Source organism: Nanorana parkeri, unplaced genomic scaffold, assembly GCF_000935625.1.
Source record: "Nanorana parkeri isolate BGI_ZX_2015 unplaced genomic scaffold, ASM93562v1 scaffold25, whole genome shotgun sequence".
Taxonomy (NCBI): Eukaryota; Metazoa; Chordata; class Amphibia; order Anura; family Dicroglossidae; genus Nanorana; species Nanorana parkeri.
This window is the reverse complement of record NW_017306293.1, coordinates 50,975-72,960: the sequence shown is the minus strand read 5'-3', so window position 1 is coordinate 72,960 and position 21,986 is coordinate 50,975. Positions and strand designations below refer to the sequence as shown.

The 21,986-nt window shown below is 43.1% G+C and overlaps 2 protein-coding genes across 2 annotated transcripts; one reads left to right on the top strand and one right to left on the bottom strand.

The window, feature by feature from the left end:
- Window positions 1-4,251: 4,251 nt before the first annotated feature.
- CUNH11orf98 (chromosome unknown C11orf98 homolog) lies at window positions 4,252-9,127 on the bottom strand. Its single transcript, XM_018565274.1, has 4 exons — window positions 9,048-9,127; window positions 6,917-7,041; window positions 5,553-5,650; window positions 4,252-4,420 (listed from the first exon to the last, which is right to left on the bottom strand). The coding sequence occupies exons 1-4, from the start codon at window positions 9,081-9,083 to the stop codon at window positions 4,269-4,271; spliced, it is 411 nt and encodes a 136-aa protein (XP_018420776.1). The 5' UTR covers window positions 9,084-9,127; the 3' UTR covers window positions 4,252-4,268.
- A 7,891-nt stretch (window positions 9,128-17,018) lies between these two features.
- METTL12 (methyltransferase like 12) lies at window positions 17,019-21,166 on the top strand. Its single transcript, XM_018564832.1, has 3 exons — window positions 17,019-17,119; window positions 19,067-19,179; window positions 20,514-21,166. Exons 1-3 carry the CDS (start codon window positions 17,019-17,021, stop codon window positions 21,164-21,166), a joined length of 867 nt encoding a protein of 288 aa, XP_018420334.1.
- The last annotated feature ends 820 nt before the right edge of the window (window positions 21,167-21,986 follow it).

Here is a 21,986-nt window from a genome sequence, read left to right as displayed (position 1 = left end):
CGATCCGGCCCCGCGCTGCACGCTTCGGGCCACGCCCCCCGCTCTCGACGATCCACGCCCCCCGCTCGCAGCGTCGCTCTCGCCGGTCCACGCCCCCCGCTCGCAGCGCCGCTCTCGCCGTCCGTAGCAGGGCTAAAACAGTGAAAAAACTACTTGGCCGGCACACGAAACTACATGTCCCGGGCGTCGGACCATACGAATTCCACACCCCTGAACCGTCTTTAACTGTAAATTTTAAATTGCCCATTTTTGCAGAACGGTAAAAAAATGAAGAACCGTAAAACTGTAAATAAGCAACTTATGTTACAAATCTGTGTTGTGGTAACACATGATCTGCAGTGCTGTTTGGGTGCTGTGTTAGTGTGTGTTGTGATAAGATCCATAATAGAAGTCACCAGCACTTGATGATATGTGCAAGAAGTAAAGCACTTTTTATTCAATTGTCACATGCGTCAAACAGCAAAAGTTTAGGGGCCACGGCGGGGTCCCTTATTCTGGGCGACATAGTGGTCCCGAAATGTTGGCTGTTTGACGCATGTGACGATTGAATAAAAAGTGCTTTACTTCTTGCACATATCATCGAGTGCTGGTGACTTCTATTATGGACAGTATCTGACACGGCGCCATCCGTGTTGTCACTTCAAGCACCAACCTCTTACTCAAGGTCTGTACGCTGCATGGAGCGCAGGTGATTTCGTATTATCGATTGTTGTGATAAGATGATGCAGGCATACATTTAATTGCAACACATTGTATCACAATGCACAGCAATACGTCAAAACGGTTTGCCATGCGATGCCACACAGTTGAATTGTTAATAAAAAAAATAATCAAGCACTGCGATATGTTCTAACAAAGCAAAACGCAGCTCATGTGCATGGCATACGCCAAAATATGGTGCACAATATTGTACGTGTGTGGGGGGGTTGTTTTAATTATGTTTTCTAACTGTTGGTTAGAAAACATTCAGAGACTCCATGAATGAACAGAAAGTGATGTATAGCACTTCCTGTTAATTTATAACTAGGGATACATACTAGAGGAAATGGAAATTTTTAAACCGAAATGAAACCGAAATAAAAAAAAATGTTAGGCCGAAACCGATACCGAAAATGTTTTTTATTTTTTCAATTTTTTTAAATATTTAATTTTTTATAAACTTTTTAATTTTTTTATATTTATTAATTCATTTTTTATTAAATATTTTTATTTTTTTACTTTACTTTTAGGGGCTTCGGGGAAATATTAGGGGTCTAAACAGACCCCTGATATTTCCCTTTTAAAATAGAAAAAGAGATTGAGAACACAGAGTCCTCTATCTCTTTTTCTGTGTCCCCTGTTATCAATGAACAGGAATCCTCTAAGAGTGTTCCTGTTCATTGATAACATGGTTTGTTTACTATAACTACAATTATGAATGAATGGGGGTGATGTAGATTACTCCCATTCATTCATAATTGAGTATATAGTTAACATACCATATCCTCAATTATGTACACACACTCAGCGATCACTGATCGCTGAGTGTGTGTACCTTGCTCTTCTCTCTGACACGCTGTCACAGGAGGCTGATCGAGCGGTGTAGAGAGGAAAGCCCAGCCTCCTATGACAGCGCTGTCTCCGCCCCCACACCGCTCTGCCGGACTGTGATAGGCGGCAGAGCGGTGTGGGAGAAGACACCGGCCGCTCACAGTGCTCTCCTCCGCAGCGCTCGGCCGGCTGTCACTTTCTTTTCTCCCCGCTGGGCGCTGTATCGGCCGAAACATGGCTCTTTCGGCATTATGCCAAAAGTGCCATTTTCGGCCGATATGTTTCGGCGGCCGATATATCGGTGCATCCCTAATACATACTATGTCCTTAGTTTTTTTTACAAACACTGGAGTGATCAGTGATTGGTAGATATTACACAGGTTGCAGCGGTCTGTTTCTCCTCGTATCCCTGCTGCCTCTGCCAATACAGGCGGGGGAGAGCAGCAGGGATCCGAGGGTAAACAGATTGGAGCAGTTTCCGGGCGGTAAGGAGAGGGCAGAAGAGGCTGTCAAATTGCGGCGTTGGGGGACAGAATTTGAATAGCTTTCATCGGTGGCTTATCAGCCGTTGATGACAGGTATCCACGTACAGGGCACCGTCAGGGGGACCCTTCTGTTATAAGAGCTTATAGTACAAGGGTGAAAGCCACCGAGGTACGGCATAGGCACATGGCCAGCTGGAAGATTTGAAAGGCACAATCAGCAGATACAAATAAAGGGTATACATAGTTACATTGAATAAAGACACAGGTCCATCGAGGGGGGTGTGTGTGTGTTACTAATAGGGATGCACCGATATCGGTATTTTGGTACCGAGTATGAGTACCGATACTTTTGGTACTCGCCGATACCAATTACCGAGTACCAGAAGTCCCATTCAGGAAGCCAGGTGGCGTGCAATGTCTCGCCACCCGGCTTCCCGATTAACAAGAAAGCTGTCCCATACGAATCCCCATAATAATCATATGATCCAGCATGTCTCTGCAGTGCGGATCTCTGTCCCCTCTCACCTCGGCATGTCCAGCCTGTCACCCCCAGGGCCTCTTCAGCCAGGAGCGCCCTCCCTCAGGTACCCAGCCGGAGCCGTCTTGCTGGCCAATCATGGAAGCCGGGCGCCGTGTAATGACGCGGCGCCCTGCTTTCTGATTGGCCGGCACCATCATGAGATGACGAGGGAGCATGAAGCCGGCTTCCCGCCCAATCAGAGTGCCGGGCGCTGCGTCATTACACGCTGCCTGGCCGGGAAGTTGGCTCCATGCTCTCTCAACACAAGTGACGAGAGAGCATGGAGCCGCTTCCTGGCCAATCAGGAGACCGGGCAGCGAGAAATGACGCACTGCCCGGCTTCCTGATACAGGAAGTATCGGGCTAGGCATCGGAGCATTTGGGCGAGTACGAGTACTCGCCCAAATACTCGGTATCAGCACTGATATCGATACTAGTATCGGTGCATCCCTAGTTACTAAGATGACCTGTACATCTGTATATACTGTTCACTCAGAAAAGTATCTAAACGGTAGTCAGAAATTAAGACAACTAAGCTGTCAAAATCTGTCTCTCACTTGCTACTGCACACAGAACATGGGATAAAAAGCAACTTACACTGTAGGAGTTAGGTGACTGAGATGTGAAAAATAATACCTAGGTGAGGCTTCTTCTTTAACCTCTTGCCGTCCGCCCGTAGTAAAAAAAACGGACGTACGGCACTGCTACATCTGCGGGTTGCCGTCTCCAGACGGCAATTTTTTTCTGCTCGCGCGCGCCCCCTAGCGGGCACGCACGGTTGTATACTGTGTCACCTATTGTCTTCACTTCCAACTGCAATATACACTTCCAACTGCAATATACATAGATGTTGCAAATGTACGCAATGTGAAAGTTTATTTTAAAAAAACAGACTAAAGGCACATCATATTATGGAAAAACACAGAAACAACACTTGAACAATCTGGTACAGTTTCTGCAGCTCATATAATCACAGGAAGCCAGTCAAATGAAATCAATATATCTATGCAAAAATATGACGCATTTTATCTATGAGGACAAGATCATTTAGAAGACTGGGACCATTTGTCTGTGTACATAAAATCCTTTTGGAACTCATACGAGGAAGATCTGTTTGATGACAGCATGTATGTACCAAAGATGGGAGGCCTACAGGCAAGACAATAAATAAGCTTGCTGTGGAAGAAATACAGAGGCTATCATAACTGTCCTTCTGGAAATTCCAGTCGCCCAGATGTTGTTCATTGGGTTTAATCTACTAAAGGCAAATATTCTGTTCATTTTGCAAGGGAATTGTCTCTTAGCTTAGTAAATGAGGTGAAGCTCTGTTGATTTCCATCATCAAGTCATGTGGAAGGAAAAAATTGTTTCTTTTTCCAATTTTCCTTGCGCATGATTGAGTACTTTTTGCAAAGTGATTTTTTGCTGCATTCATTAAGCTATGTGAAAGTTGCCTTGCAAATTAAACAACCTATTTGCCTCTAGTAACCCCACTGCCTGCAATATTTTTGCTGTGTTACAGATTCAGAACAAGTATGCAAATTTGGAAAGTCAGATGTCCTTATCTGAATACTTGTTCCAGGTCAGCGATTCAAAATGTTTATGGTAGAGTGACCACATGACAGCCAGGAGTGGTCAACATTGGCAGCATCCAGTTTTGCCTCATGACAAGTTTCTGATAAATGAATTACTTCCAATAGATACATTTTTGTCCAGATTAAGTCCAGTAAGGTTTACTGCAAAACTGCATTGTCCATGTTACTGGTCTCCGGGGTCACCTCTTCCATTTCCACATCCCGCTGAGATTTCTTGGATTTCTTTTTTGTGGTGTTGCTCTCAACCTCCATTCTAGGAGAAACCTTCTGAGGTTTAGATCTAGGTTCAACTAAGGAAGAAAGAAATTTTTTTTTAGCAAACAAACCGACCATAGCTTATCAATATAGCAGGTGGTGAACTTAAGACAGTTCCTTACATTTATGCAGAGTTGTAATTTGAATAGTGTGGCAGAATTTGCTCTTTTTACAACCCAAAATTCACAAACAGCAGATAAAGTGAGATGATGTACTTCCCCCATCTTTCAATCTAGCTCATATGGAGGGTTGAGAATTCTTATTTAGAGAGTTAGTCAAGACCTAAGCACTGGTGATGCAGCAGCCAGGAATATACATCACAAATGTGATTTGAAAACCACAGGCACGCACACACTATGCTAACGATGTTGTCTCAAGTCCTGCATTAAATGTGGTGACCTAGTAGTGCTTGCATATAAGCGACAGGGCCCCTAGTTGTCACAGGCAAGGATTAAAATGGACATTTCTCTGATCCACCGCAGACTCCTCGTGTCCCACGGTGTCTGTCTGACGTGCTCCCGGCAGCCCCCATTTACTGTAATTGTGTTTTCTCCCCCTCCGCTCTACTGCGCATGAATACTTTGTCCTTCACTGCCATTTGTGAGCCAAGAGTTCTACTCTGAATTAGTGCTGACACTGTCCTTCCTTCTGGAGGGTGGCTACTTTTGTTCCCCATGGTCTCTGTGTGTGTTGTAAAGTAGCCACCGATCCAAGCTCGCTCCCGTGATGGACTACAGTCTTGATACAAATTAAAAAACTAAACATGAGATTATAGTACATCACAGGAGTAAGCTACAGTATTGGAAATAGTTAAGGTACTTGAATGCATTTCTAAAATGTAACTCTTGAGTTTAGTGTAACTTTAATTTTCTCTCAGTATGGGGCATTGTGATGAGGAGCTGTAGTTTACCGACTCCAGGCAGAGGGGGATAAAGTAAGCACAGCGGGATGACAGCAGGAGCAGTGGCTTCAGCAGCCGTGTGCACGCAAGAGGACGTACAGCTAGGTCCTCCCAGAACAATGGGGCTGCAGACTGGCTGTATATATACTGTGGCAGGTCCGCAAGTGGTTAATTAACTCAAAATATGTGCTCATTACAAATACCCTATACTTTCCCCCTTAAACAGAAATATCAGCTATGTGTAGACAAAAATCAGCAACACCTACCATCCATTTTCTCCTTTGACTTTTGAGAATTCTGCAGCTGCTTTATCAGTTTTCTCTTTTTCTTCCCAGACAGTGTGATATTTGCTCTTGCACTGGAACTAGAAGTAAAAAAAAACAAGCACACACACAGTGAGCCACACTGTACAATATTAAAAGAATATTTAGCACAATAAGGTTTTCTAAATTGCTCTTATACAGTAATTGTAGCCTGAGCCATTTTAATAACATATTTTTTACAAGCTAACGTTGTATTTCAGGAGAACCAGTGGGTGATTGTGTTTTGTAGCATACATGTTATTCAAACTAATGGGAATACAGTTATCACATTACAAGCCAAACTGGTGTTTGCTAAATTTGTATAAATTTATTAAAAGGGGTCAGTCTGACAGCCAGGCAACTACAATGGTGGCTGCTATGTCTCTCTAATGAGAGGTTTTCCTTAATTCTTTTGGTGCCAGATCAATGTTTTCATTTTTGTGAACACGTGCTACAGCACACATATTTTACATGAAAGCCCATTTCAAACCTCAAAACGTGATGATTTTCTGAGATCAGAGACCATGTAGAATAAAATGGATGTAGCCGTAATGTTTTCACACAATATATTTTGATACTTTTTAAAATATAAAATATACTTAAGAGAACTATGGTGTAAGTGTTTTTCCCCATAGTTCTCTTAAGGGTCACGTGAGGACATATACTAACCTCCTCCCGTGACCCAAAGCTCAGTATATCGCGAGCTACAGCTCACCACATACTGAGACCGCTGCAGCCGGGACGGATCCTGACATTACTGTTGAGATCTACCCAGCTGCGTGATTGACAGCGGGCTCTGCCTATCTAGAGGCAGAGCCAGCTGTGCCCGCCCCCTCCCGTTTGTTCCTCCACTCAGCACTAGAGGATCGGACAGGGGAGGGCGGGAATCCCTGCAGGGAGCCGTGACTGACAGTCACGGCTCTCTGCAGGGATAGATCGAGAAGTGAGCGAGTGACAGTATGTTTTCGCTCATTTCTCGATCTATTGAGCCAACGTATGACAGTTTCATTGTCACATGTCGGCTCGATCTATGAACATGAGTGATTTTCACTCATCTCATAGTTCTCCTTTAAAGTTAATTTTTAGGAAAATATGATAGATGATGTTCCTTTCCAGGTTGAATGATGTGCAGCATCGTAAAGAACAGAATAAAATATATTAAAAACATGATACATTCCATTTCTGTAAGCCTAGCATACATACTTGGAGAAGCATTTTGTGCTTGTGCTGTCTGAAAAATGCATGTACAGCAAAGAAAAGGTTCCTCACCAATACATTGGTGCAAAAATTGCCTTTATGATTTTAGTATAGAGATTTAAAATCTGTACCTTCTCTTCCTGAGGTGATGAACCGTTATTAGTTCTTTGTCGACTATGGCTCCAACTATCTTGTGTTTCCTCCGTTTCTCACGGCTAATCAAGCGTCGCCGTTTTAGGAGATTTTTTTGCAAGTCCTGCAGGAACACACCAAAGGAGACATTTTAAATATATGTAAACCCTAACAATGATCCCCTCTTATCTGTTAAATATACCATTGGAAGCCTAATGTTATATCTATTTGATGAGCGCAAAATAAAGTGTTGATCTTGTTAGAAATTCAAAGCTGTCCTGTGTCCCCTGAATATGTCTTGTGTTATATGAAAGAATGCTCTGAGTTCTTATCTTGGACTACAGAATGATTAGCTTTTATGTTATAGAGATCTGAGAGTGGGATTGGTTGAGTAGTTTAGCAAAAGTCAAATTGCAGAGTGGAAACCACTCAGTCCACAAAAATGCTGCGTGTCTTCAGCCCACAACAGGACTTAGGAGCTGAGATAATTTCTGGCAGAACAAAATGTATGTTTCTGTACTTGCAAGCATTGCAGAGATGTACTGCATTTTTTTTGTTAATTTTACCTTGATATACAATTTAAGTAATTTGGAAACATTACAAATATTTATGTACAGTAATTATATATATCTACAGGGCTTGAAAAAGTTTAGGGTGTCTCACCAGTCAAAAATGTCACCAGTCAGCATGACCGGCCTATAGCCTTGCAATTTATGTTAACATTTTTTAGGGACACATAGAGCTTTCTTTTGATGGTATATAAGCACCACTCGGGGGTTTTATTTTTTACTATTTAATGAAAAAAGTACCATAAATTTTGGGGAAAAAAATGTTTACGTAAAAAAACATTTATTCTTACCCATATTTTTGGTAAAACATAAAAGATGGGGGGTCACATCGGGTAAATAGACACCAAACATGTCAGGCATTAAAATTACGGACACATGCAAAATCACAAAAAACAACCACACCGAAAATTGGTGTTATCATTGTTTAATGACCCTAAAATTATTGTTTGCACTCCAACATTCGCGGCAATATGTAACACAATCGTTATTTGTTTTTTTTTTGCTTCTTTAATTTTTTTATTACTCTTTTTTTTACACTTAAAGGAGAACTATGAGATGAGTGATTTCCACTCACCTCATAGTTCTAGCCGACCTGTGACAATGAGACTGTCACAGGTCGGCTCAGTAGATCGGGAGATGAGAGAACACATACCGGGTTCGCTCACCTCTCGATCCTGTCACGGCTCTCTGCCGTGACAGGGGGAGGGGCTGGATTCCCCTCTCCCCGCTCCGATCTGCCAGCGCTGACTGGCGGAACGGACGGGGGAGGGTACAGCTGGCTCTGCCTCTAGATAGGCAGAGCCAGCTGTCACTCACGCAGCTGGGCGGATCTCGACGTCGATGTCGCTCCGCTGTAGCTCGCGGTATATTGAGCTTAGGGTAACGGGAGGACGCTAGTTTGTGTCCTCCCGTTACCCTAAGGAGAACTATGGGGGAAAACACTGACCCCATAGTTCTCCTTTAACTTTATTGCTATCACATAGGGAGCTAATAAGCCACCTATGTAATAGCCAATTTACATGACAGGTCCTCTTTATGGAGACATCAGTCGTCTCCAAGACCCCTAATGTCACCTAGGGACCCCCAGAGAAGCTGATGCAGAGATCTGCTTCACCAGCTTCTGAAGCTGGAGAGTGACAGCAGAATGTGGTGTGAACCGGCCCTAAAGGGACTGGTCTAGGAGCCAGGCGGCATCATAGTTTGGGTGTTTTAGCTCCCTAAACAAAATGAGAACTTAACCCTTGCAGTGTAGTAGCCCCACTGCAAGTGTTAGGATTTGATTTGTCCAGAGTTCTGCTTTAATAAAGATTCCTTAAAGTTTGCTACCTAAATGGGCTTCTGGGCTGCATAGTTTTTTTTTCCAAAGGTGAGCTAACCCTATTAAGTGGTCAAAACACGTTCTAGTTATATTCTTGTTCCTGACGGCAGAAATAAGAAGGCAGATTTCCAGAATCTCGTAGGTTGTTTTATACTGACACGGACCGCATGTGCATCCCTTCCCTTAATAAATGTTTCACCTCCCCCTTCATAAGATGTACAAAAAACCTGTAGTCGTTAGTACCGTCTTTGGTCGGTTGATTTTTCCTCCTGGAGCCATGCTGAACCCTCATGCATTCCACAGCGAAGCCACTTCCGGTTTCCGTTAATCCAAGCCTCGTTCTCATTTCGCCAATCATTGGCGGTGTTGTAGAAGTGGGCGCGGTTAAGATTGCTATAAAAGGGCTGAACGTGCCCCCTTTCGTTCTCTGATCGTGGTGGAAGGTGAGTGTGGCGGATGGGTGGTTGGGGCAGAGGGATCGTGTTGGGCTTTGATTGATCCTCCATTTCTTGGCACGCTGGGCGTTGTCCGTACCCCTGTGTGTAATGTACGGAGGTAGAGTATTCCCGGTGCTATGTCTTCGGTGCCAGCTCCTTTATGAGCTGGTTCTATCCTCAATCGCTGGGACAAGCGGCAGCAGTTCAGGGACTTCTGTCTGTAGGTGAGAAGACCAGCGCTGGGCCTTTATAAACTTCCTCGGCCTTTGCTGTCTGGTGGCATTGAGTAGGAAGTGAGCCAGAACTCCTACGTGGGAAACACCGATAAAATCTTGCATTAGCACTGGTGTTGGTGGGTTTCAGAGCTTTCTTCTCTGATGAAACTATTTTACATTTGCTTTGTATATACGAGCATCTCTATTGGTGCCTGACCCAGGTGAGACCGCTCCTGTGTATGGGTGGAAACTCCCTTTTAGCCTGTACTGCATTCAGAAAATGTCTTGTAATTATACATGCTCTAAGATGGATTGTGATTGGGCGAGAGGAGTCTTGTTCACCTCTGACCCTCCATTCACAGCATGTCTTGTACACCAGATGTCTTCTGAATGGCTGTCTCAGCACTGTAGGTTAATGCTTACAGTACTCTACAGGTTGAATAAAAGTGAGTCACTGAAGGAAGCAGCCAGACCTAGGATGGGCATCAATAAAATGTATTTGCATATCAAATGGGGGAGGGCAAGGGGAATAGTTTCTTCCTGGTGTTCAGCTTTAAAGTGTATCTAAACCCAAAAAAAACATTTTATGTATTGGCACTTTAACAAGCCTGCATTTTTTTGGGACTTTTTTCCTTTTATTTTCACTTGGTGGTCTGGCCAGTAACACTTACTGTCCTAGGGTGGCTCCACTCAATGGAGGTGCAGCATAGCCAGCCTTAGGCCTTGTTCACACCAGATGCAGTGCGTTTCCGGCCCAGTTCTGGCCAGAACGCATTGCAGCTAGCTCACTTTTTTTTGTGGGGCAGGAGGGGGTATGGCGGTTTATTTAAGTGAATGGCACTGTAGCCACGCCCTCCGGCAGCAATGCGGTCGGCCGCAAGGGGCAAGCATGATCGGACCGCAGGCACAGTGTGCCTTGTGATCCCATGCGGCTGATTGCTTTGCGGCCGGAGGTTGTGGTTGCAGTGCGTTCTGGTGTGAATGAGGCCTTGGACAGTCACACTGTTGCTCTGTGGAGGGGGTGATTTTAGATGGACTAGCAAATTTATTTACAGAAGTGACTAGTGCATTAAAAGCTGACCTTCAGGTAACACTTAAGCAGTTGCAGAAACCATCTGTATTCCCTTTGGGATAAAGGTTTTTTCATAAATCAAAGCTGAGCATTGTAAGCACCTGCCAGGCCTTGGGAGAGCTGTGACCATGTGGCAATCGTGGATGGCCGTGTAGTCACTGAATCGCACACCGCAGCTGGTGGTGCCGTTCTTTTCTCATGGTACCCCAGTAGCGCTGGACAGATTGTGCGGTGTTCATGGCTGAGAAAATCACGTTGCAAAAAAGGTACCGTAACTTTTTTCAGCAATTTCTGTGCAGATATAACCCCATTGATTATCAATGGGGCCTCACAGCAAACGCTGTGTGCAACACACTAATTTGCGTCCTGGAATAACCCAAGTGTTCGCCTGGCTTCCACTTTTGCCTGATAGGTTGGTCTGAATAATGTGATTATTGGCTGGATCACCAGATGAAAATAAAGAGAAAGGCCAAATATGAGTCTAGGGAGTAAGCTGCAACATTTTTTTATTTTTAGCTGTACGTTTGGTACTTTCTGTGGACTTTGCAGAGGGGATTAAAAGGAGTTAACTTGTGCTGCTAGAGAACAAGTGCTACAGACATCATTAAACAAATGGATGAAAGCCTTTCTAATAGGCTTCTGTGTGCATCCTCACAAACACTATGGGGGAATTTATCAAAATCTGGAGCAGTTGTGCTTAGAAACCAATCAGCGTCTCTTCAGTTTGTTCAGATAAGCTTTGAAACTGAAAGATAGAAGCTGGTTGGTTGCCATGGGCATCTGTTCCGGTTTTGATTCCCCTGTATGAATCCAATGGAACCTGGGCATCTGAGATGTGTTGCAGAAGTAGTGTGGTTGTGTATCAATAAAAACTGCACAGGTGCATACTTGCAAAATGTATAGCTATGAATGTGCCCTTATGCTTTTAGTGTGGTTATAATCAGCATATCCAATATAGTAAAACATGGTGTTAACTTGCTACCAGTGAAGTGGCTTGTTAATGCTTGTAATCACTAGGCTTAAAGCCCTGCTTCAGACTGCAAAAATATCCCACACTGCAACGGTTAAATGTCTAGTTTAAGGTGGGAAGAGTATGCTTAGACTTTCTTGCTCCACTAGGCTGCCTCCTCTGCAACTGGTCCTTAAAGCCTCTTCTGATTCTTTGGTTGGCAATCATGTGATTAAGTACAATGAAGGGCCTATAGTCCTGCATTGTATGAGGCCTGTACAACCTGGAGCAACAGAAGGTGAGCCTGCCAGAGCAAGGAATTGGTGTGTATTACACTTCACTTCCCCTAGAATTAACAAGCATTTGAACCTTGTGCGGTGGGTTACTGTAGGATTAATTTAGGGGTGTTGTGCAATTCCCACTGTTTAGCTTTAAATCTTGTTACTTTAGTTGTACTTTACTAAGTACTTTAGTTGTGTGGTTAACTGTGAAACTCATCTTTCTAAAACATTTGTTTTCTTTCAGGGCTGTTGGAGGTGAGAATGAAATGCTTCAATGAAAGCTGCTGGGCAGTTTTGTATGCTCAACTAGCTCTTGACACAAGAAATGGCTACTGGACTGTGGTGCAGACTTTTGGCTCAGGTGCTCTAGCTTAATCTGTTGTTGTTTTTGGGGGCTAACTACACTGAGTGGCCAGATTATTATGACCACCTGACGTTTGTAGGCTAATTAGCTATAATTTTGCACTGAAGTTGCTAGAGGGCCAGACCATTATAAATAGGGAATCAGGTTGTTTACCACGACAGTAGTAGTGATTTTTTTTTCTGAAGATATGGGTAAACAACGCGATTTAACAGCCTTTGAACGTGGGATGATTGTTGGCGCTCGGAGACATGGAGCGAGTATCAGCAAAACAGCAGAATTCGTTAAATGTTCAAGAGCAGCTGTTGTTAAAGTGTTTAAAGACTGGACTGTCAGCCGGAAATCTGGGTCTGAACGTGCGAATTGTGGCCGTCAGCGACTAGTCAATGTTAGGGCAGAACGGAGAGTGGCAAGACTGGTACAAGACAACAGTAGGGCAACAGTGCATCAAATTACTGCAGATCTTAATCGGGGATCCTCTCAAATGATCTCTGAACGCACTGTTCGCCGTACACTGCATCGTATGGGATATGTGCATCGTATGGGATATGGAAGCCAAAGGCCAGTTCAAACACCTTTGCCGTCTGCAGTTAAGATAAAACGTCTCCAATCCGCACAGGAACACAAGGATTGGACAGTCGAGCATTGGAAAACAGTCATTTAGTCTGATGAATCATGTTTCCATTTGCATCATGCAGATGGCAGAGTGAGAATTTGGTGGGAACAGCATGAAAGCATGCACCCCACATGCATGAGTACAACCCTTCAAGCTGGTGGGGGCAGTGTTATGGTTTGGGGCATGTTTTCCTGGCATGATTTGGGCCCTTTAATTCGTGTGGAACAACGTCTGAATAGCACAACATACCAAGTATCGTTGCTGATCAAGTTCATCCTATCATGTTGATGGCGTATTCTGGTAGAAGGTAAAATGACTCATTGGATTAGTAAATGACACTTGTAGGAACTGATCCTCAAAGCAATGATTTCCACTGGGTAAACCCTTCCCACTGGTTTAAAGTTTAAACACAATTTGTGCACTCTTGAGGCTTACATGTAATGCCCCTAAAGAATGGTGCAAGATGGACTTTGCTTTTTAATGTTGAGGGCTGGCAAACTCCAGCCATTGGCTTTCTTTTAGATGGTCAGACTGACCATTATGCTTGTAAGCAAAGACCGTATTTGCATTTTAGAACTTCTGGGTGTTTGAGGTTAATTAATGGAACAGCAAGTACCATTATATGAAACTTTGTAATCTGTTAGACTATTAAGCCTGAATATTCTAAACATTCTCCAGGTGTTAAAGTGGCTGTACATAGGCTATAAAAATAAGCCCAGCTTAGACTAGAAAACATTATACTTGCCTCTGCTGTCCTGAAGATATAATCTGTCATCTGTCACATTAGGAGTTTTGTATACCTGTGTTCCCCACTGTGCTTCATATGCCAAAACTCCACATTGCTACAGGAGTCAGGTCAGTGTAAGTAACCCTAGCGTGCAACACATACGGACTGCGTAAGTCTTGAGCAGGCTTCTTTTAAAGATGGTGGCACTTGTGAAAGATGTGTTCAGAGGCATATAGTTGGCAGTATCAATCTAATCTTGGCTGCACTTAGATGATGCATTGCTTTTATAAATAATGGTATAATGAGCCGTGTGGATGTTACATTTACAAATTGTGTAACTGCCTTGTTATAAATAAACATCTTATAAAAACTGTCCTGTTGGAGTTTTTATTGAAAGTTATGCTTGAAGCTTATACTTTGAAAACTGGTCTGTTATAAGTAAATGGCATCTCTACATTAGTGGGGGAAATCAAACCTGCTTTTTTATGATTGTGTAAATGGGCCCCAACTAGTGTGGTGAGAATGTTAGTGCTGTATTATAGCCCAAACAATTGTAGTAAGATTTAAGTGTATGGTGAGATCCTGCTATTGTGTTAAACCAGTTGAATGGTGGGCAGCTGTCAACTGATACCATAGAATGCTAAAGCTGGCCATACATTTTTAAATCTTTCAACCTGTGGGCTGAATGAAGAAAATGTAACAGATTCCTTAATCAATGCTTGCGAGCATGGACTGAGGAATCCCCCATTTTCATTGTATTCTGACAGTTACCAGCAGCTGTAAGTGCTATTCCACTGAAGATTTTCAATCCACTGAGGGATGCAGGCTGGAAGGGTGCCAACAGCACCTACTGTAAATTTCAGCCTCTTCCTAAACAGGCCAAGATTTCTGTGTGGCCAGCTTTGTGTTGATTTCTGCATGTATATGGGCACCATTTGTACTGTAGCATAAGGAACTAGCATTCCACTTCTGACAGCTGTTTAAAAAAAAACCTATTAAAAATGGATTGGACTTTCAAACGTGCCTAAACTATAATTGGGTTATCTGGACACATGAGCACAAAGCACCTCAACTGCTGGTAGCTAGGCCAAGAAAATATAAAATACTGCCACTACACACTAAGCATTAGGGAAGGTAGGAATGTCAAGTTTGTGAAATTGTTGGAAAGTGGGTCTCATTCATCCAACTTGTCCTTTTCTGAAATAAAGAGTTGATAATGACATGCTGACAGGTTTAATATATTGCATCTAGCTTCAGTAATTGCTCAAGATGCATATGAACTCCCAAAGGAAAATACTTGGCATAAGAGTGGTGACTGTTTTTATAATGGGCTCTGCAGCCACAGGATCTTCTGACCCAAACCCAGGCAGTTTTACTTGGATATGATGTACACTAGCAGAGATTGCTTTCAGTGAAAATATTTCAGAAGGGCCAGATAGAAGTAGGCTTCTAAGCTGATATGTTCTTGGGGCCCTTTGATACTTGTACATGTCTTAGGGGCACCCAGCAGTTTGTAATTGGAGCATTAATATGCAAAGAGTTATTAGCTTCATGTAACAAGTTCAAAGTCCACTGTCTGCTACAGTATGCCCACAATCTGTGACAATTTATTCTAATGTCTAGTCTTTTAACCATTTACATTAACAATTTTGAATCAATAGCTCCTCTAGCCACAGAAGGAGCTGAAAAGTGACAACCCTTGTCCTGGATTCCGTAACTGAAGGGCTGATAAACCACTGGCAGTGTGCTGATCTCCTTCCGGTCCAGCAGGAGGAACCTACTGTGCCAGATCTGGGCCTGCACAAGGGGCAGTGGAGGGGGGGTTGCATCATAGGAGTGGGCACTGCTCGACCACTTATATGTGAAAGCTGCAAAGAACGGTACAAAGATGAATGCTGCTTTAGGACAAGAAAGTGGTTAAAGGAGAAAAAAAAGTTGGAGAAAAGTGATTTATTTGTTACATCAAGGCATAGACATAAAGCACTGCCCCATCACAGCTTTAGCAGAGGAGACAGCCGGGTAGCCACTGATGAACTGTCAATGAACTGATTCAGTGTTGAATGGAGGGCTGCTGGATTTTCCCTTTATGATATACCTGGGTGATTTGTTTGCATTACACGCATATAGATAATTTGTTGCTACTGAGCGATTGAACCACTTGTCCACAATCTCCTTAATTACCTTGGGACAGGTTTTAATCGGTTAAATTTACAGGGTCTGGGACTCATCAGGTTTGCACACTCTACCCTCATATGTATACTCGCCTTATAACCGCTTCTTAGGATGATTCGGACATCTCCTGACATCAAGGGCCTTGAATGTGGTGCCGGCCATCATAAAATTGCAGCCTACGCTGATGACTTACTGCTCTTTTGCTCCCTGAGGTCATGTTGCCTAAAGGTGCCCATACACTGCACGATTCTTGTATGATCGTGGGAAATCCTGCGATCGTATGCAATGATCGCAAGTACGATCTGCCTGTCCAAGATGGGCAGATCGTATATTTAAAAAAAATAAAATAAATTACTTTACAACCCTCGCAAGACAAGTCTTGCGAGGGTTGTAAAGTGTATGGGCACCTTAATGTTATGCATGCCCTGCAGGCTTACAGTCAATTGGCAGACTTCAAATTGAATTTTAGTAAGTCTGACACACTGAACATCTCGCTCTCCGACGCTCATTTCGCTAGACTTAAAGCTTGTTTCAAGTGGGCTGATGCTCATCAAGTTCCTGAGAATTTCTATGCCCGTTTGATATTCGTAAGGATGTTTTTGTTGCACTTCATCCCGATCCAGAAATGTATTATTTGGGAGTTGAATTCCTGGGATTGCCCTGCGTTTTTTTACATGGATGGGTCACAATAACATTTTAAAAATGATAATTATACCTAGATTACAGTACCTTCTCCAGACGCTTCCCATAAATGTCCCTACTGCATTTCGCTGACAGTTGCGCTCCCGCTTTCTCACATTTCTGTGGACGAATAAATGGGCCTACTTGCGGCATCAGCTCTTGTCCAGATCTAGTGGGGCGGGTGGCCTGAGCTTTCCTGGTATTATTATAAATCAGTATTATAAAGCTGCCCACCTGTCCGTACTGGTGGATTGGTACTGTAATTTTAGATATAAATTATGGGTGGCTTTGGAAAATGAAGATTGCGGGTTACCTTTGCAAGGTATTCTCTGCATCTCTCCTAAAATGCTGCTTTCATATTGGTTGAACCCGTTGGTTCATGCCATGATGCAGACGGTGGGCTTGGTGCTACCCTCGCCCTCGCCCCTAGTGCCATTGGTTGGGAATCTGCATTTTCCTCCAGGCCTGCATAAAACCACTAGCCAGGGATTTTGTGACCTCTGCCCATACCAGACTACCAGTTTAGAGATGTGAGACAATGGATACCAGTGACCCAGATTCAAAATATGACTGCCCCTCCCATGCGGGTCTGGAGTGCTTTAAGTTCACAAATTGCTGTCTTTTACCCCCTCTGTGTTTCTCCTCCACCTGGCCCCGATCTCACAGAAAAGTTATGAGCACTCTTTTTATTGATTCACCGGGCATGTATGCCGGCTCTTTGGAAGCAGACCTGATCGCCTTCTGTAGAGATGTGGGCGTGACCGGTGGAGATCAAACTGATGGAAGACCTGACCTCCTTGCTGCGTGGGTCTCTGAACAAGTTCATAGCTACTTGAGCCGTGTGGTTCCAGTTCAGGGATTCATTTGAGTTCTCAAGTGTGTCAGGAGTGAGTTTTTGATGGGGATGCTGATCACTACTCTATTTTCTGGACCTGAGCCTGAGGGGCTATAGGTGCTCTGTGTCGGTGAGTCGGGATCTTCCAATGGCCAGGGATATGTTTATGTGTCACCCTTCCTTCTGTCACTCTCTGCTGTATGTTGTGACGTTTGTCTCCCCTTTTTTTTCAGCTTTTTTTCTGGAGTTCATGTGTTTGGGACTGTCCACTCCGCTTCAGGGACGAGCTTATATTATATGTGTTTAATCCTTAGTTTTGTAATATATACGAAATACCTTAAGGGTACAGGTGAGAATAAGTGGTCAGACCTTAGGTAGATAATTGATATGCCCATGCCTGCTCTATCATTGCTGTTTTCATTTATCCGATGGTTCTGTATATGCGATCTTATGCCAGGCCATGGCTTATGTGTGTAAGTTTTCTGTAATGTACCCTTTTGCTTATAAATAAAGAATGTGAAAAAAAAAAAAAGCACAGGCATTTATCCAGTGAAGCTGCGGCTACATTTCGTACTGGGTGGGGTAACCAGCTGTTTTGATAATTTATATTTTTTTACTTTACTGTCAGGGGTTATGGAAAATGTCAGGGGTCTAAACAAACCCCTGATATTTCCCTTGTAAAGTAGAAAAAGATTGAGGACACAGAATCCTCAATCTCTTTTTCTGCATCCCCGGTTATGAATGAATGGGAATCCTCTATACTGAGGGTTCCTGTTCATTCATAACTTGTGGAGATAATGTTTACTATGTCCACAATCATGCATGAATGAATAGGAAGTGATGTAGAGCACTTCCTGTTCATTCATAATTGGGCACACAGTAAACATACTGTCCTCAATTATTTACAAGCAGTCAGTGATCGCTGACTGCTTGTAAATAATTGAGGACAGTATGTTTACTGTGTGCCCAATTATCCACTCTTCATCCTGACTCACTGTGAGAGGATGCAGAGCGGGCAGTGCAGGGAGGAGAGCTTGGTTTATTTTGACAGCTAACTCCCTGCACTCCCAGCTCGGCCTCCTGTGACAGCTTACAACTGTCTCTGCTCCCACAATGCTCTCCATCTTGATCGGTCACAGGAGGCTGAGTGGGAGGAGAGCTTGCCCTGCTGTTATAATGATGACAGTGCTCTCCCGGCTCCACTCAGCCTCCTAACAGTTTTTCTCCTCCCTGCTGGATGCTCCACAATTTTGGCTGAAAGCTGGTACTTTTCGGCATTTTGCTCAAAGTGCCATTTTCGACCGATGTGTTTCAGCAGCCGAAATTGCGGTGCATCCCAACACACATTTGGGACTGCGATACAAAGTAGAGGGATGGCAACTGTAATATTCAGGGCAGATATGACCCGTAGCCAGCCGTATCAGACCACAAACTTTTATTCATTTCCACAAACAGTCAAAGTAAATGGCTTATATTCAGCAAACACAAGACTTTGGCTCAGCGCCTGTATACTAAGTCCCAGCCTCAGGGTTAGAGTCCCAGCCTGCGCACAGAGGGTTCCAATATGGACGCAGTGTCTCGGCAGACTGTATTCCACAGCTTAACACACATAGCCATGTGTCCTGTTACAAACACTCCACACAGCCAGACTGACTGGCTTCCTGTTCCTTTTTAACACACCCTCTGGCTGGTGGTTTAACCCTTTCATTACCAGAACTGGCTGTAGTCAGGGATGGAGGCTCTGAATACAAATGACTTTAACGGGACCACCACCTAAACAAGGGAGGGATATACCGTCCATCCAGGACCCATTCCTGGTGTCCTGTACACAACATAAACGTCAAGATTTCTAATAAGGCTCCAAAGTTAAAAGCAGTGTACAAACATTTTAATATATTTGTACCCTTTCATGACAGATCAGTCTCCACTCCATTATTGAACATGTTCAGACTTCACCGCCTGTGGTTAATTTTTCGCCAGCCTAGAGCACAATATTTTGGGACAGATGCCGGCACCAACGAGAAGGGAGGTTGGTAAGACTTTATTATTGGAGATGTTTGCATAACTTACAGAGACTGAAAAGTTTTTATATTTTTTTTCCCCATGGTGCTTATTACTTAAATATATCATTAAATGGCTTACAATTATGATAAGTAAATTCCAGAAATGTATATTTTAGGCAGATTGCAGAATTGCCAAGAAAGAGAAGTAAATGGGGAGAAGAGAACATTTAAAGTAGTAACAGCAGTCAGTCAGTATTAGAGGTCTTATCTATAGGTTCCAAACTCCTAAAGTGGACCTGAACTTAAAATCTGAAAATTTTCTCTGTCATAGGGAATATCTAGAAATTGTAATTGTACCTAAATCACCCTAAAAATGTTTTTATTTTGTCTTGAATTCCTTCTGAAAAGTAGCAAAAGTGAACTTCTTGGTATGAGATTACCTAGGCACCTCTGCGCCTACAGCCATGTCAACAGTCTGAATCCCAGGTCACTGTGCTTGTGACTGCTAATCTCACAAGCTATGGGTTAGGTATGTGCTGTTCTTCTTGCTGGAGAGGAAGCAAAGCCCTGCCTCCACCATTCTGTCTTAACACAAAGATAAGCTGCATGAATTCTATAGGCCATACTGATGACTAGCCTGTGCCTTCTATTTGTCTCTTTTGGGCACATAGCTTAATAGAAGCTTTAGAAAAAGCTGAGATCATTTTCTTGTAAGGCACGCACTAGATGTGTCATATAACCTATAAGGGGAGAACATATTATTGGTATGTGTAGTTTCCAGCCCAGCAGCAAATACTGCACGGTACCGTATAAGTGAAGAACATATTATTGGTATGTGTAATTTCCAGGCCAGCAGCAAATAATGCCCGGTACCGTACAACGCACCTGCGTGTGTTGCATGCAGTACTTATTTTCCACCCCACTGCAATGCAATGCACCTGCCACACTGTAATGCATGGTCAGTGCATAGCGTAATACCATTTGTTAATCGGTTCAGTCCTCCACAGCCTGGTTTCCTATATTGTGCCCCCCTCCTCGAAAACGATTTACCCACCTCTGCTCTAAGCAGTGTCTTTGATTCACACTGCAGATGCACAACGTTAAGGCTGGATGCACAGGAGTGCTTAGACACACTCGCACACCAGGGACAGCATTTCTCTAGAATTCCTCCTCCAAACTAGCATACAACATTTTCCAGGGCACTGTTTACGCAAAATTAACACTCAGATGTTCCCTGCAACCAAACCTAGCAAATGTTCACATTTTCAGTTCAGGTCCACTTTAACATAATGTATAGTGTTATGTTAATAAACTTTTGTCTCATAACTTTTTCTCTCTCTCTCTTTTTTTTTTTTATTAGAAAGTCTTCGAAACAGTATGGGTGATAGTAGAACTTGGGATAATATTTACTCAAATAATTGCTATAATGGATTTTCACATTTTGACTGGTTCTTTGGGTATGTACATCTGAAAGATTTCCTGTTCTCCCTTATTAATGAAATTGCTCCGGATAAGCACACTGGGTCACCAATACGTGTGCTGGATTTGGGTTGTGGCACTTCAGATGTTGGAAAAGGTTTATTTCGTGACTCTCAGCTTCCACTTCTAATATCCTGCATTGATAACTCCGCTCCTGCAATTCTTGCTATGAGAAAAAAACTTACAACTGAAACACCCATAGTGCCTGCGCATCAAGATTCCCATCTGGAATATTTAGAAAGTGATGTTACTCATCTCCATAGTTTTCTTTCTGGTAGTGTATCGCTTGTCTTGGATAAAGGGACCTCTGACTCTCTCTTGCGCTTAGGAAAGGAGCAGGCTCAAAAAATGGTGTTGGAAGCCCTACGGGTTTTGAAGAAAGGGGGTAAATTGGTTCAGTTCACTGATGAAGATCCAGATGCCAGACTCCCTTTTTTGGAAAATCTTGGAGCCCAACCAAATGTGACATTTCATGACCTAGGGATTAATGATAGAGTGACGTACTATGCATATATCGTGACACGACCCTCATAGGCATCAATAAATCAGTTGTTCGGCTAAATGGAAAACGAGTTACCCCCCCTTTCCCTACTGGAATGGCTTGACAAAATTGAGCAGACCTACTGCCTAGAGGAACTTACACGCATAGATCAGAAGGAACGTCTCTCAAAGACTTGGGCCTGTTGGCTGGCATATAAGACGACTCCTTATCTAGCCGTAATAACCCCTGCTGACCCTGGGTCATTATAGAAAGCTAATGAAGGAAGGTAATTACTGAAGGCATAGGGGTTAAATGGAGCAGCATATGCACTGACTGCTTTTACACTTCCTATTTTCAACTGAATTGCCACTCTGCTAAATTCGACATGATCCTACCTCCCTTTCGTCCCACCCCCCTCTCTCCTCCTCCCCCCTTCCCTAATCACCCAAATTCTCTATATTTCTACCTCACCCCTCCCTTTCATCAGAGAATGATTCTAGTACATGATGAGAAATTGTTTCAGCCTCTGGTTCTGATGCACATGTTGTGATTTTACCCATTGTAATACCTCTTGTCTGTTTACCTGTCTTGTGATAAATATCTTTTTGTTTTATTCTCCAATAAAAATGTATTATACAAAAAAATAAATCAGTTGTTTGTTTATTATAAAAATAAAGACATGCTATGTAAATTTACATTAAAGGAGAACTATGGGGTCAGGTCTTTTCCCCATAGTTCTCCTTTTGCAGCGATAAATATATGGACTACTAATGTTGGCCTCAATCTGAAACGATTACTTGTTTGACTCATGCTAATCAAGTTGTTTTAATAATTCCTGTTTCATGGCATTGATCAATTATGTCAATGAGAAGT